The sequence below is a fragment of the Carettochelys insculpta genome, unplaced genomic scaffold (genome assembly GCF_033958435.1).
Source record: "Carettochelys insculpta isolate YL-2023 unplaced genomic scaffold, ASM3395843v1 scaffold_0036, whole genome shotgun sequence".
NCBI lineage: Eukaryota > Metazoa > Chordata > Testudines > Carettochelyidae > Carettochelys > Carettochelys insculpta.
In genome coordinates this window covers 315,786-328,256 of record NW_027439073.1, presented here as the reverse complement: position 1 = coordinate 328,256, position 12,471 = coordinate 315,786, and the positions used below count along the sequence as shown (strand labels likewise).

At 54.9% G+C, this 12,471-nt stretch overlaps 1 protein-coding gene across 6 annotated transcripts in view; it reads right to left on the bottom strand.

Moving 5' to 3' along the window:
* Window positions 1–5,915: 5,915 nt before the first annotated feature.
* LOC142005942 (uncharacterized) overlaps window positions 5,916–12,471 on the bottom strand; it is a 48,192-nt gene continuing 41,636 nt past the window's right edge. For 5 of the 6 annotated variants that reach the window (XM_074983119.1, XM_074983121.1, XM_074983120.1 and 2 more), the window contains one exon: window positions 5,916–11,056. In XM_074983119.1, coding sequence (XP_074839220.1) covers window positions 9,123–11,056 — 1,934 coding nt within the window. In that variant the 3' untranslated portion in view covers window positions 5,916–9,122. The remainder of the gene's footprint in view (window positions 11,057–12,471) is intronic. The other variant, XM_074983126.1, reaches the window with a different exon arrangement.

Genomic DNA, 12,471 nt, shown 5'->3' with positions numbered 1-12,471 from the left:
GGTCCCTCCCTGCCTCTGCTCGGCGAGAGCTGCACTCGTCAGAGCCCTGAGTTCCCTTCCCACCCAGAACTGGGGTAATATAACGATACCTCCAGGGAAATAACTCAGCTCTTATCCGGTGACTGGGCAGGGAGCCAGACCGGATTTATCTATTTGTTCCCCCTCCTCTCTGGGTGAGCAGGTCAGTTGGTTTGCTGACGATTTACTCCCAGTTTGGTGGGGGACAAATCAATTGTTGGCTGCCCCACTGTGCAGCAGGGCAACACGAGCATACAGAACGTGCCCTGCGCTCTGCAATCACGATCCCCGTTCCACAGCTCTCAGTGGCGCTGGGCGCAGAGGAGGGAGAAAGCGGAACTGGGTGAAAGGCTAGAGGAACGTGTGATTGGAGGTCAGGATTTTGCTGAAGACTTCTACGGCCTGTTAATTTTGGCTCCAAAGCGGAGGGCAAAACTCTGCTCGGCTAAGGATGTAGATGTGCGATTGCCGAGGGAGTGAGAATCAGTCGGGTGCCTGTCCCCAGCCCTGCCAGAGCTGGAGAAGATCTTACACCGGTGGAAGACGCAAGGTCGAGTTCTCCACAAGGGGTCCCTTACGCAATGCAAGGCAGCACCTTCCCTCGCGTGACCCTATTTCCATTTGCTGGGTACGGGACACCTCGATAAAATTCCTCAAGTTTGAGCAAGTTCAGTTGGATCCCAGCAGACCGCAGGCTGCAGGGTCACACGCCCGCCCCCGATTGCTCTCGGGGTTCCCATCAGAATGGGCCCAGCAGCAGTTTTTGTAATCTGTGTGGGAGGAAAGGGACAGGAGCTGCTTCCGGCCACAGCATAAGGGTCGGGAGGAAGGGATGACTTGCCCAGCGCCTTTGCAGAGCTCTTCTTTTTCCCCCCACCCTCCTCGGTGGCTGGAAACAACTTGTCCCTTCTTGCCCGCGCAATTGTGCTCAGAGGTGACAGACGGCAGAACAAGGAGCAATGGGCTGAAGTTGAAGAGTGAGAGGTGCGGGTTGGATATTAGGAAAAACTCCTTCCCCAGGCGGGCGGTGAAGCCCTGGAATGCGTTGCCCAGAGAGGTGGTGGGTTCTCCATCCCTGGAGGTGTTTAAGTCTCAGCTGGACAAGGTCCTGCCTGGGATGACTTAGTTGCCTGGAGAGGTGGTGGATTCTCCATCCCTGGAGGTGTTTAAGTCTCGGCTGGACAAGGTCCTGCCTGGGATGACTTAGTTGCCTGGAGAGGTGGTGGATTCTCCATCCCTGGAGGTGTTTAAGTCTCGGCTGGACAAGGTCCTGCCTGGGATGACTTAGTTGCCTGGAGAGGTGGTGGATTCTCCATCCCTGGAGGTGTTTAAGTCCTGGCTGGACAAGGCCCTGCCTGGGATGACTTAGTTGGAGTTGATCCTGCTTTGGGCAGGGGGCTGGACTCTGACCTCCTGAGGTCCCTTCCAGCCCTGGGATTCTATGAAAAGAGAGCTAACAGCCCCCATCGCCTGCTGGTCACCCACCTCCCGTCCCCAGCTACAGTGTGGGCAGGCAGGGATCAGAACCTGAAGCCGCAGGGTGCGCCAGGCCCAGAGGGGCCAGGGTTCAGCTAACTCAGCCAGAGAGGTGGCTCAGCCGGCAATGGATGGAGCAGCCCCTCATTCGTTGGGACAGGTCTTGGAGAGGGACTTGGGAGCGTGTGCAGAAGGTTCTTTAGCTCTCGTCTCTGCATTTCTGGGGTGCCAACAGCCGGGGGGTTGGGGGGGGCGCATCTTGCAGGAGGTTCCCTCTCAGCAGCTAAAGCGGCTCCCTGCCTGCTCTGGGTCCAAGCTGCCCCCTCCGTGGAGGGGCTGGAGGTTCTGCGTGCCGCTCGCACCCATGGGCGTTGCCCCAGATCGCCCGATGTTTTGTGTGTTCCCATCCGAATGCAACCACCTCACCGCTTCCCCCCAAGGCTGGGCCAGTCTGCTCTGGCCAGAGTCCGGGAACAGGGCTTGCCTACGGCCCACAACCCGACTGCTTGAGATTAGCAGGTGTCGCCCCTTCCTTAAGCCCAGGCCTTAGGCTGCACACAGGGCCTGAGAAATACAGCCGGATGTTGCAGGCTCCCTTCTGACGACAGGCCCTGCCGACACCTGTGATTGCAGCTTCCGCAGGTGCAGCCAGGGGAGGTTTAACCCAGCGAAGTGGTGAGCAGAGCAGATGTGATGGGGTTTTGGGGTCCCCCAAGCTCTGCACCCCGTCCGCAGGCAGGAGAGTTTCTCACTTAGCAAAAAAACAGCAGGTTTATTAGCCGACAGGACACAGCATCGTAGAGGAGTCAGTACAGCAGGCAGAGACAGCCAGTCCCATCCATGTTGGGGAGAGGAGGCCCCGAGGGGCCCCCAGAGCTGGGGCCTGGCCCCCTCCTTTGTCTCTCTCTCTCTCTCCCAGCCCAGACTAACTGCTTCCAACTCCTAGTTCCAATTCAAACCCCTCAGGCTTCACCTCCTTTGTTTGCAGTACAAAAGTGTTACCTGGTTGCCAGGGTTACCCTCAGCAGGAGCCCCACACCCTCTGTGAGTCACTCACACACACACAGGTATCCCCCACTCCATCACATCTCTCCCCCCTTCCAGACCGAACTGAGCGGGGTCACTCAGCCAGTGACCTGGGGAAGTTTGGGGCCCTCCCCTCGTGACTGGGCATCGGCTGCACCCTTAGTGCTCCCCTTGATGTGCACCACCTCCACGTCATAATCCTGCTGGGGGAGGCTCCAAGTTAGGAGCTTGGTATTGGCCCTTTTCATGTGATGCAGCCGGGCAAGTCCCTTTAGTTTCCTTGGGTTGGTTGGTCTCCCTGCTTCTGTCTCTGGTCCGTCAGCCACGTTCTCAAGTCGGGCAGGCAGAGCCCATACAGATGCTGCAGCACCAACAGATCAAATAGTTTTTTTTTGGTCTGGGCCCTGCCCTGTTTGACCACCAGCCCATACAGCTGCTCCAGCCAATGTTTGGAATTCAGTTACAGTCCAGTAAAGGAAGGTACAAATGCTTCCACCCTTGGCATTTAGCCAGACCACCACAATGGCTGTGTGCCTCAGTTTCCCCTTCCATGCCACACAATAGGTTTGGAATGTTCCTCCTTATGTGAGAGGTTGCAAGACTAGTTACAGGGAACAACGGTGACATTTCAGAGTTACAGACTCCTTCAACATACAATTCATGCTTCTACACCAATGTCATCATGTCACATGGCTCTTTCCAAACCTTTAGTGCATGGTACAATTCTACAGCTTTTGGGAGCAGCACCCCTTGGTTACAGCAGTCAGCGTGAGTAACAGAACAAACCCCATTGCAACTGCACATTTACGTTGCTCTTTGGTAGACCACAACCTTTGTGCAACATCCTTGAGAATTTGGTATTTTGGGGATAAATGGCTGAGGCCTTTCTTAGCATCATTAAGTTTTAATCTTCTTTTTTGCCCCCTGGGGTGGAAATTTGATCTCTCTGGCTGTGCCCTCCCTTCTAACAAGAGCTGGGCCATTGATGATCTTAGGGAGACTTCCCGCTCCCAGCCAGCCTGGAAATTTGCAAACCAAACTGGTTTTTAAAAGTTGTTTTGTGAGTCCCAGACGCAGAATCCACATGAAGGAATTCCTGTTTATCCCTAATTGGCCCACCAGGCCCAAAGCTTCTTTGTCCTTCCACCTCCAACTACTGCCTCCCCGTGGAATCAGAATTGGAGTCCAGTGTGAGAATATAAGTGTTTCTAGCATCTGGAGATGGGGAATTGCTGGCCCTCTCCTGCATCCTACAGAGATTGACTGTGCAGCCGTTTTACTTGGTTTTTACAGGGCTGCTCACATTCCCTGATAGTTTTTACTTTACTTGCACCAACTTCCAATTCCTGAGAAACTTCCACACTGCCTGCTTTGGACCCTTCCAGAGCACAGCCAGTGTTTCATACTCAGGCAGGTCCTGGCCATTAGGAGCTGAAACAAACTTCTCCCCAGGCAAAGGGTTGCTCTGGTGCTTACAGACAAGCACCTTTCCTGTTCACTCTCCTTTACCTCACTCCCATTTTTTGCAGTCCCCACAGACGGGTCAGGAAAAGTTTCAGGGAAATTCTTTTCCTCAAGAGCTCCCCCAAACAACTCACCCCTGTCTTGCTCCACAGGGGCACTGCTCCCTTGAGCCACAACCAGCTCCTGGGTTTTACCTACACCCAGGATCACTTCTGGCCCGTTAGGCAGATTCCCACGTAATCCCCCTCCAGCCAGACAGCCAGTACCACCGGACACAAGGTTAGGATCCCTTTCCTCCCTTCTGCTACCAGCTCCTTTATCTTCATCAGTCAGCGTAACTCCATTGCCCGTCTGTTCTTGTGTCCTGGCAAGAGGATGACTCTGGTAGGACAGAGTCCTCTCACCCCCTCCCAATAACACCTCAGCATCAGGCAAAGAACAAGTACCAGAATCGTCTGGTCTCTGGGATTCCCTGATGATACTAACTGGATTAGACCAAGTTAAAGGATCACCCCCCCTGAGAGACACAGAGGTAGGCCCACTTCCCATCTGGGCTTCAGCTGCCCTCAGATCCAGCTCTGGGATCTTGGCTCCATCTCGAGCCCCCACAGGCTCAGGCAAAGGATTCACTTCCCCAGAAGCAGAAGCACTTTTCTTGCACCAAGGACCAGTGTCCTTAGCAGGGACACCACTGCCCATCCCAGAGCCATTCCCTCTGCTCCAGCCCCCATGGCTGGATTCAGAGTCACACCTGGAATGCTCTTTTCTGGTGGATCCTTCTCCAGCCACCCCAGGCTGGTGAATCTTCCTCAGACAATGGGCTAGTTTCCTCATTGGCACCTTTTCCAAACGCAGGCTCTGCTCTCTCCCCAGGCTGCTGCTGCTGTTCAACACAGACAGACAATGGGAGACACTCTCTCCTTTGTCCCAGCCCCCCGGCTGGTCTCCACACACACACAGAAGGTGAAGCAGCTTCTCTCACAGACAACTTGCCATTCCCAGGGGATCAGCTGCTTTCCTGCACAGACACACAGGCACCTTCCTCGGCCCAGGCCTGGAAAACTCTTCGCAGGTCTGTCTTGGCCACTAGTAGATGATGGGTTGGAATCGCTCCTTCCCTCCTTGAGCTGTGGCAGGTCACTCGGTTCAGAGCTCCAGGCAGTCCAGGGTTCCCTGCCCCGATCCGGGCTCACCTCTGCAGGATTCTCCTTAACCCTCAGCTCTGCCACTGCACATCCACGCTGCCTTGTCCAGCTTCTTTAATCTTGATTTAGTTTCCAGGTGCTGCCACTTCACAGCGGAGTTGCTCAGCGTGGTTGCAGGCTCTCAGGCTGATGCCCTCTGCACCCCACGATTCCTGGAAGAATCCCTTCAGTGTGCCAGGCTTCTTGCGGGTCACAAGCTGCCCGGGGTTAGGCCGTAGGCCCCTCTGCCCTCTGGGACCGACTCCAACAGACTCCCAGAGGAACCCCTTCTTCAGTGTGACACCCGCTCTCAGGGACCATGAGCACCCTGTCTTGGGACGAACTCATTCAGCGTCAGCCTCCTCAGGGGTCACTTGTTCCTGGGGGTTGGGCTCTTGGCCCCTCCACCTTCTGGGACCGACTCCAACAGATTCCCAGGAGTAACCCCTCCTCGGGTGTGACACCCCCTCTCAATGACCACGACCGCAGTTGCTTGGGTTCGGCCGCAGGCCCCTCCGCCTTGGGAAACTGCACCTCACTGCCCGTCAGCACACCTGGGTCTCGCAGGCCCCACTTCTTCCAGGGCCCCGGTCACTTACTGCTGGATGCTCCATCCTCGGGGTGCAGAACATCCCACTTCTGACACCAGTGTGATGGGGTTCTGGGGTCCCCCAAGCTCTGCACCCTGTCCGCAGGCAGGAGTGACTCTCACTCAGCAGGAAAACAGCAGGTTTATTAGCCGACAGGACACAGCATTGTACAGAGGAGTCAGTACAGCAGGCAGAGACAGCCAGTTCAATCCATGTTGGGGAGAGGAGGCCCCGAGGGGCCCCCGGAGCCGGGGCCTGGCCCCCTCCTTAGTCTCTCTCTCCCTCAGCCCAGACTAACTGCTTCCAACTCCCAGTTCCAATTCAAACCCCTCAGGCTTCACCTCCTTCTTTGTCTGCAGTACAAAGGTGTTACCTGGTCGTCAGGGTTACCCTCAGCAGGAGCCCCACACCCTCTGTGAGCCACACACACACACACAGGTATCCCCCACTCCATCACAGTCCCCTGAACCCCATCACACCAAGGATCCCTTTTGTTAACGTACTTCATTTCATAAGGCTCTGGTGAAACAAACTTTATTGTCTAAGAGGTGCGAGGGGGGGGTGTGCGAATTGTTTTAGACATGTGAAGGGTGTGTGATGGGTTCAGCCCGTCCTGATGAGCAAACACCAGCGGCTGAGGAGTGCAAACAGCTCCCTGAAGGGGAGAAAAAGCTCCACCCAAAAGAGAAAAGAACAAAGTCCCATAAGGACGAGGGGAAAGTCAGGGCTGAACACGGAGGCGGCACGACCCATAGGCTGACATCTGACTTGACGCCTATAAAAGGGGTGAGAAGGGAAGACCTCTGGGTCACGTTCTGCTTACACCACCGAAGAGCATCGGCGTGCGCCCGACAGAGACCCGGCTCTTCCTCCTGCCCGGCTTTCCCGGCCAGTCAGCCGCCACGCGCTGCGAACTCAAGCCACGGACGCCAGCTGCGACCAGGACCGGTAACTATACACCAGCTGCAGGACGTGCATGTGTGTGTATTAGGTATTTGATCCTGGCTATCAATGAAATCGTATTCTTATAATAAACGCAGCCCAGCGCCTTGGCCCCGGAAAAGACCCTGTGTGTTTTATCTGGGAAGCAAACGCTTCTTTCGAGAGACGACGTGCGTCGACGCTCCGCAGGGCCCTTCTGTCGAAAGACCAGTCCTTATTTTCACCCCCCCGGGCCTGTTCTTCCCAAGAGCGGGGGCCGTGCGGACGCTCTTATTCGACAGAGCAGCTCGCGCTTTTGATCCGCTTTTCCGCACGGGGACGCGCAAAGAGAGCGTCTTTCGGAAGACCGCTGGAGCGGAGAAGTAGCCTGCGTGTGTAGACGCTCCAAGGGACCTTTCAAAACAGCCCCGGCTAGGCCAAAAGCGCTCGCTAGTGTAGACGCGGCCCCGGTGCGCGCAGCGGGTCCAATGGTTCCCAGAATGCAACATGCAGCTGACAGCTCTGCCCAACCACTACTTCAGGGTAGCCCAAGGACCTTACTACAACCGCTACGGGTGTTTTGCCAAGATATTCTTAAGCAGCAGACTAGAGACTTTGACAAGCATCAGAGAGGTGGCCATGTTAGTCGGTAGCTTTGAGAAGAACAAGAAGTCCCGGGGCACCTAATCGATATTTTGAAGACCCGCTTCATGGGATGCGCCTGAGATAGGCCTGACTATGCCTATCAAAAGACAAGTTGTTCACACTATGGGTCCATCTAAGCTACGCGGAAGATCGACCCCGTCCCGGTCGATCTTCCAGCGACTGATTTCATGCGCCTGGGAGAGATGCGTGAAATGGAACTACCTGGGGCTGGCATTTGACCCTGTTCTCAATCTCAGGGGAAATAAGGGAGGTCGACGGGAGAGCTTCCATCTCTGTGAAGATGGCCTGGGAAGTCAACTGCAGGGGAGTTGATTCCAGCTGGGCAACTGAGTACCGTCACTTTACTTACCCTCCCTAGCCCGGGAAACACAGCGGGACTTAGGTCTCCAGGAAGTTTTCTGGACTCTCTCGGGCCCCTCTACATGGGCTAGCTTTTTAAATTAAAGAACCCAGATGCTGTTACACGGAGGTCATTCACCAAAGCTAACTAAACCCTAGTTGAACCAAGGCCCCGTACATTTGACTTACATGTCCCTCCTGCTTCCCCAACCTTTGACTGACATTCTGGTTTGGCGAACACACACTTCACGACACAGAGCGGGGCCAGGAACCCCCGGCACACGCCAAGAGAGGCAGGCAAGCCAATTTTCCTTGGCATGTGAAGCAGCTCAGTCCCACCCTTCCTCTCCCACACAGCCAGGAACTTGCCCAAAGCTAAGCTGCCTGCTGATTAACAAAAGACCAGCTAATGCTACCAGCCACCACCGAAACCGTAAAGCTCTGCATCTCGTTTATTAACAAAGCCGTTGTGAGTAGGACCGTTGAGCTACATCTACAAAGCAGAACTATTTGGGGATCCTGGAGGGATCCCAACATAGCTACTCCGTGTCTTTGACACGGACCCATCATTTCGAAAGTTTTTGAAATAACGGGAGAGCTACTTCAGCATCCTGTCCTCCTCGTTGCAGGGGGGGTAAAGGATGCCTCAAAACAGTGCGTTATTTCAACTGCGCCAAAGGCCGAAACAGCCTGTTTCAAATGACGCTCGAAATAAGCTATGCAATTTGCATAGCACAAACGACGTAGCTTATCTCGAGTTTAGGCTGTCGTATGGCCTATCACCGCTGCCGAGACCAGCCCTGGAGGTCAAAAGGTCGACTTCGGCACGCCGCCTCGGAAAGGTTGCTGACCCTTGGCATGGCACAAAGAAGCTGATGATAAAAGATTAGGGATAAAGATGATAAAGATTTCCGCACGTGGAAAGCGCTAGAAAAAGACGACTCAGGCCCACTCGGCTGGAGGAAATGAACTAATAGAAGGGCACAAATGAGAGGTTAACTTTCGCTATGGACGGGGACAGGGAAATATGGGGAGAACGGCTCCCTAGCTGCGGCTGCCAAGGGATTTTTTTAAGGCTCCCTGCTGGCTCCCTCTTCCTGGGGCTGGAAAGCGCGTACTCACGTACAGTATATGTTCTCCGGCCACCAGCTGCACCTGTGCCACTGGTGAGGGAAAAGGTCAGCTGGCAGGGGGCCAAATTCAGGACAATTAGCCCCTTTTTAAACTAAATAGGGACGCCTTGTCGGTGCCCGAAATTTGGGCTGCCCCGCCCAACGTGGGCCAGCTGGCCACCCTAACTATGGGGAATTAGGAACGTACAACCACCTTGTCTCAGCTCCAGACAGGGCATTTGTGGGGAGGTGGGGGGTGTCTGTCTAATTCAGAACGAAGGTGAGTTTTGTTATAGGAACCTGCCCCAGACGTAATGTTCATAGGCTCACTCGCCCGTGTGGATTGTCTGGTGTCTGATAAGTTTCGAGCTCTGAGCAAAGGCTTTCCCGCACTGCCCACACCTATAGGGCTTTTCCCCCGTGTGGCTTCGCCGATGTCTAATAAGGGACGACTGATCCGTGAAAGCTTTCCCACACCCTGCGCATTGAAAGGGTTTCTCCCCGGTGTGGACCCTCTGATGTCTTGTAAGGGATGAGTGATCCACGAAGGATTTCCCACACTCGCCGCACGCAAAGGGTTTTTCCCCCGTGTGGCTGCGCCGGTGGCTGACCAGGGCGGAGCGTTCTGTGAAGGACTTCCCACACTCGCCGCATCGGTGGGGCTTGTCCCCCCTGTGGATCATGAGATGCTTAGTCAGGGTGGAGAGGTGAGAGAAGTTTCGTCCGCACTCACGGCACTGATGAGGTTTCTCCCCCGTGTGGATCCCGAGATGCGCCACCAGGGTTGAGCGCTGGGAGAAGGTCTGCCCACACTCGCGGCACTGGTGGGCTTTCTCCCCGGTGTGGATCTTCTGATGCGTGGCGAGGTTGGAGCTCTGAGAGAAGGCTTTCCCGCACACCGGGCAGGGATAGGGTTTCTCCCCGGTGTGGGTTCTCTGGTGCTGAATCAGCCCCAAGCTCCGGGGGAAGGATTTCCCGCACACCCCACACTGATAGGGCTTCACCCCCGCGTGAATTAGCAGATGACTCCTGAGGGACGAGCACTCTGTAAAGGCTTTCCTGCACTCCACGCACCTGTAGGGTTTTTCCCCCGTGTGGACGCGGTGATGCCGAACCAGGCCGGAGCTGTGAGAGAAGGTTTTCCCGCACTGCGTGCAGCTGTAGGGTTTCTCCCCGGTGTGGACGCGGCGATGTCTTGTCAGGGCGGTGTGATACGCAAAAGCCCGTCCGCACTCAGCGCATCCGTAGGGTTTCTCCCCGGTGTGGGTTTTCCAATGCGTCGTTAAGTTGGCGCGCTGAGAGAAGGCTTTTCCACACTCCCCGCATTGATAGGGTTTCTCGCCGGTGTGGGTTCGTTGGTGGTTCAGGAGGTTGGCGCGCTGCGAAAAGGTTTTTGAACACTCCCCGCATTGATAGGGTTTCTCTCCGGTGTGGGTTCGTTGGTGGTTCAGGAGGTTGGTGCGCTGCGAAAAGGTTTTTGAACATTCCCCGCATTTATAGGGTCTCTCCCCTGCGCGGAGGCTCTGATGGCTAGCAAGGGATGACGGCTTGGCAAAGGACTTCCCGCCCTCGTAGCGGTCTTCTCCTGCATGGATGCTGTGATGCTTAATCAGGCCAGAGCGGTGAGAGAAGGACACCCCACACTTGTTGCATTCATAGGGCTTTTCTCCAGTGTGGGTTCTCTGATGGGTCACGAGGTTTGTTCTCTGAATAAAGCTTTTCCCGCACTGCCTGCAGGGGTAGGGTCGTTCTCCCGTGTGGGTTCTCTGATGCCGAACAAGTTGCGAGCGATACGCGAAGGCTTTTCCGCAGTCGCTGCACCCGTAGGGCTTCTCCCCGGTGTGGGTTCGGCGATGGCCCGCCAGGCGCGAGAGACGAACAAATGTCTTCCCACATTCCCGGCACTGATGGGGGCCCTCCCGGCTGTGGATTCTCTGGTGTCGAAGAAGATTGGAGCGCTGGCTGAACTTTTTCCCACACGCGGAGCAGGTGGTGTTTCTCTCTCTAATGGGGATCGTCTGTTGGGCTGGGGTTCCCTCGCCGTACTTCTGCGCTCCCTGAGAATTAACAGATTGATCCCCTGGCTGGTCTTCCTGGTGCTCCTGTGGCCCGTGCTGACTCTCGCAGGTTTTTTCCTCCTCATAGCTCCCAGAAACACGCCCTTTGTGTCGTTGCAGTAACGCGTGATGTGGTTTCTCTTCCTTCTCCTCTCCCTGCAGCGGACTCTGCTCCACGGTCTCACTCACCAGCCCGGCCCCTGCTGGGACAGAGAAAGAAAAACCTCAGAAACCACCCTGGAAAAGGGGAACACACAGCAAAGGAGCTGCTCACGTTGGGGGAGAAAAACAGGGCCTGAACTTTCCCCAACTCCACCCTAAAGGGGAGAGAGACAGGGATAAATTTTGTATCCAATTCCCAATTAGACGCAACCTGCGGCTCCAGAGCCGCATGTGACTCTACAAGGATTTCTTTGTGGTTCCTGCTGCTATGATTTCACATCTCAAGAGAGAGAACCTCCTGATTATTTCCGATCAACAGTGAACCTCCTGCAGTCAACATGTATCGCGTTACAAATCACTGTGCGCCCACCGGTCTTAAAAACGGGGGTTACAAAAGCTACAGTTTGACGCTATTCATGAAGGACCGGCTCGTATTCACATGCATCGTAGCGCCTGAATTTTTAACTGAATTAAGGAAAAACGCCTCTTCCAGCTACTTTGGTTGCCGACCCCGGTCAGGCAGAAGGAAGCTTAGAGAGGAGTTACTCTCAGGAGTGAGGATGGATAAGAAGTGGGGCTATTGAGCAATTTAAAAAAATAATCACGGATAATTGCACTGTTAAACAAGAACAGAAGTCTATTTATTGAGATTTCTGTGCTATTTCAATAATTCTGAATATATCCATTTCAATTGCAACACAGAACACAAAGCACCCTTTATTTTTGACTACAAATATATGCACTGAACAAACAAAAGAAATCGCGTTTTCCAGTTCACCTAACGCAAGCAACACCGGAAAACCAATTTTCCCAAAGTAACTGAACTTCCAAAGGTAGAATTACCTGCAAAAACCCTGCATCCAAATACACAACAGCGTAAAGCTTCCCTGTCCACAAGTCCACTCAGTCCTACTTCGGGTTCAGCTGATTGCTCAGATAACCAAGTATCAGTTAGAGCTTTGCAAGAGATAATGCTGCACTCGTGGAGAATGTCGCCTGGAAGCAAGTAAAGGCTTTCGCGTGGCGCCAGATATTTATGCGCCAGATGTACTAAACAGCGGCCACCACCCCGTCGACCATGACTGACGGGTTTATGCTGGATTCCGACGACAGGGCCACAGAACTGCAGCAGCACAGCAAGGCTCAGAGAGGCTGGCTGCCTCTCGCGGCTCCGTGCCGCTCCCGGGGGTCGGCACATCTTTGTGTGCCCGTGAGGGAGTGGACAACCTGTCTCCCAAAGCTACAAGACAGCAGACTGCATAGTGGCACAAGGGTAGGGGCAATGTGTGGAGACAGCTGTCCCCTCCACACTAGAGACCTACCTCCTCCCAGGTGCTTATGGGAGCAGCAGGGGATGAAACACGCAAGCAGAACGTCTAAGCCGCACTGTACGGCCAGGCAGGAGCTGGCCGGAGTAAGCGGCACCTAGCGATAACCTGCACCTCCCAACCCCTCC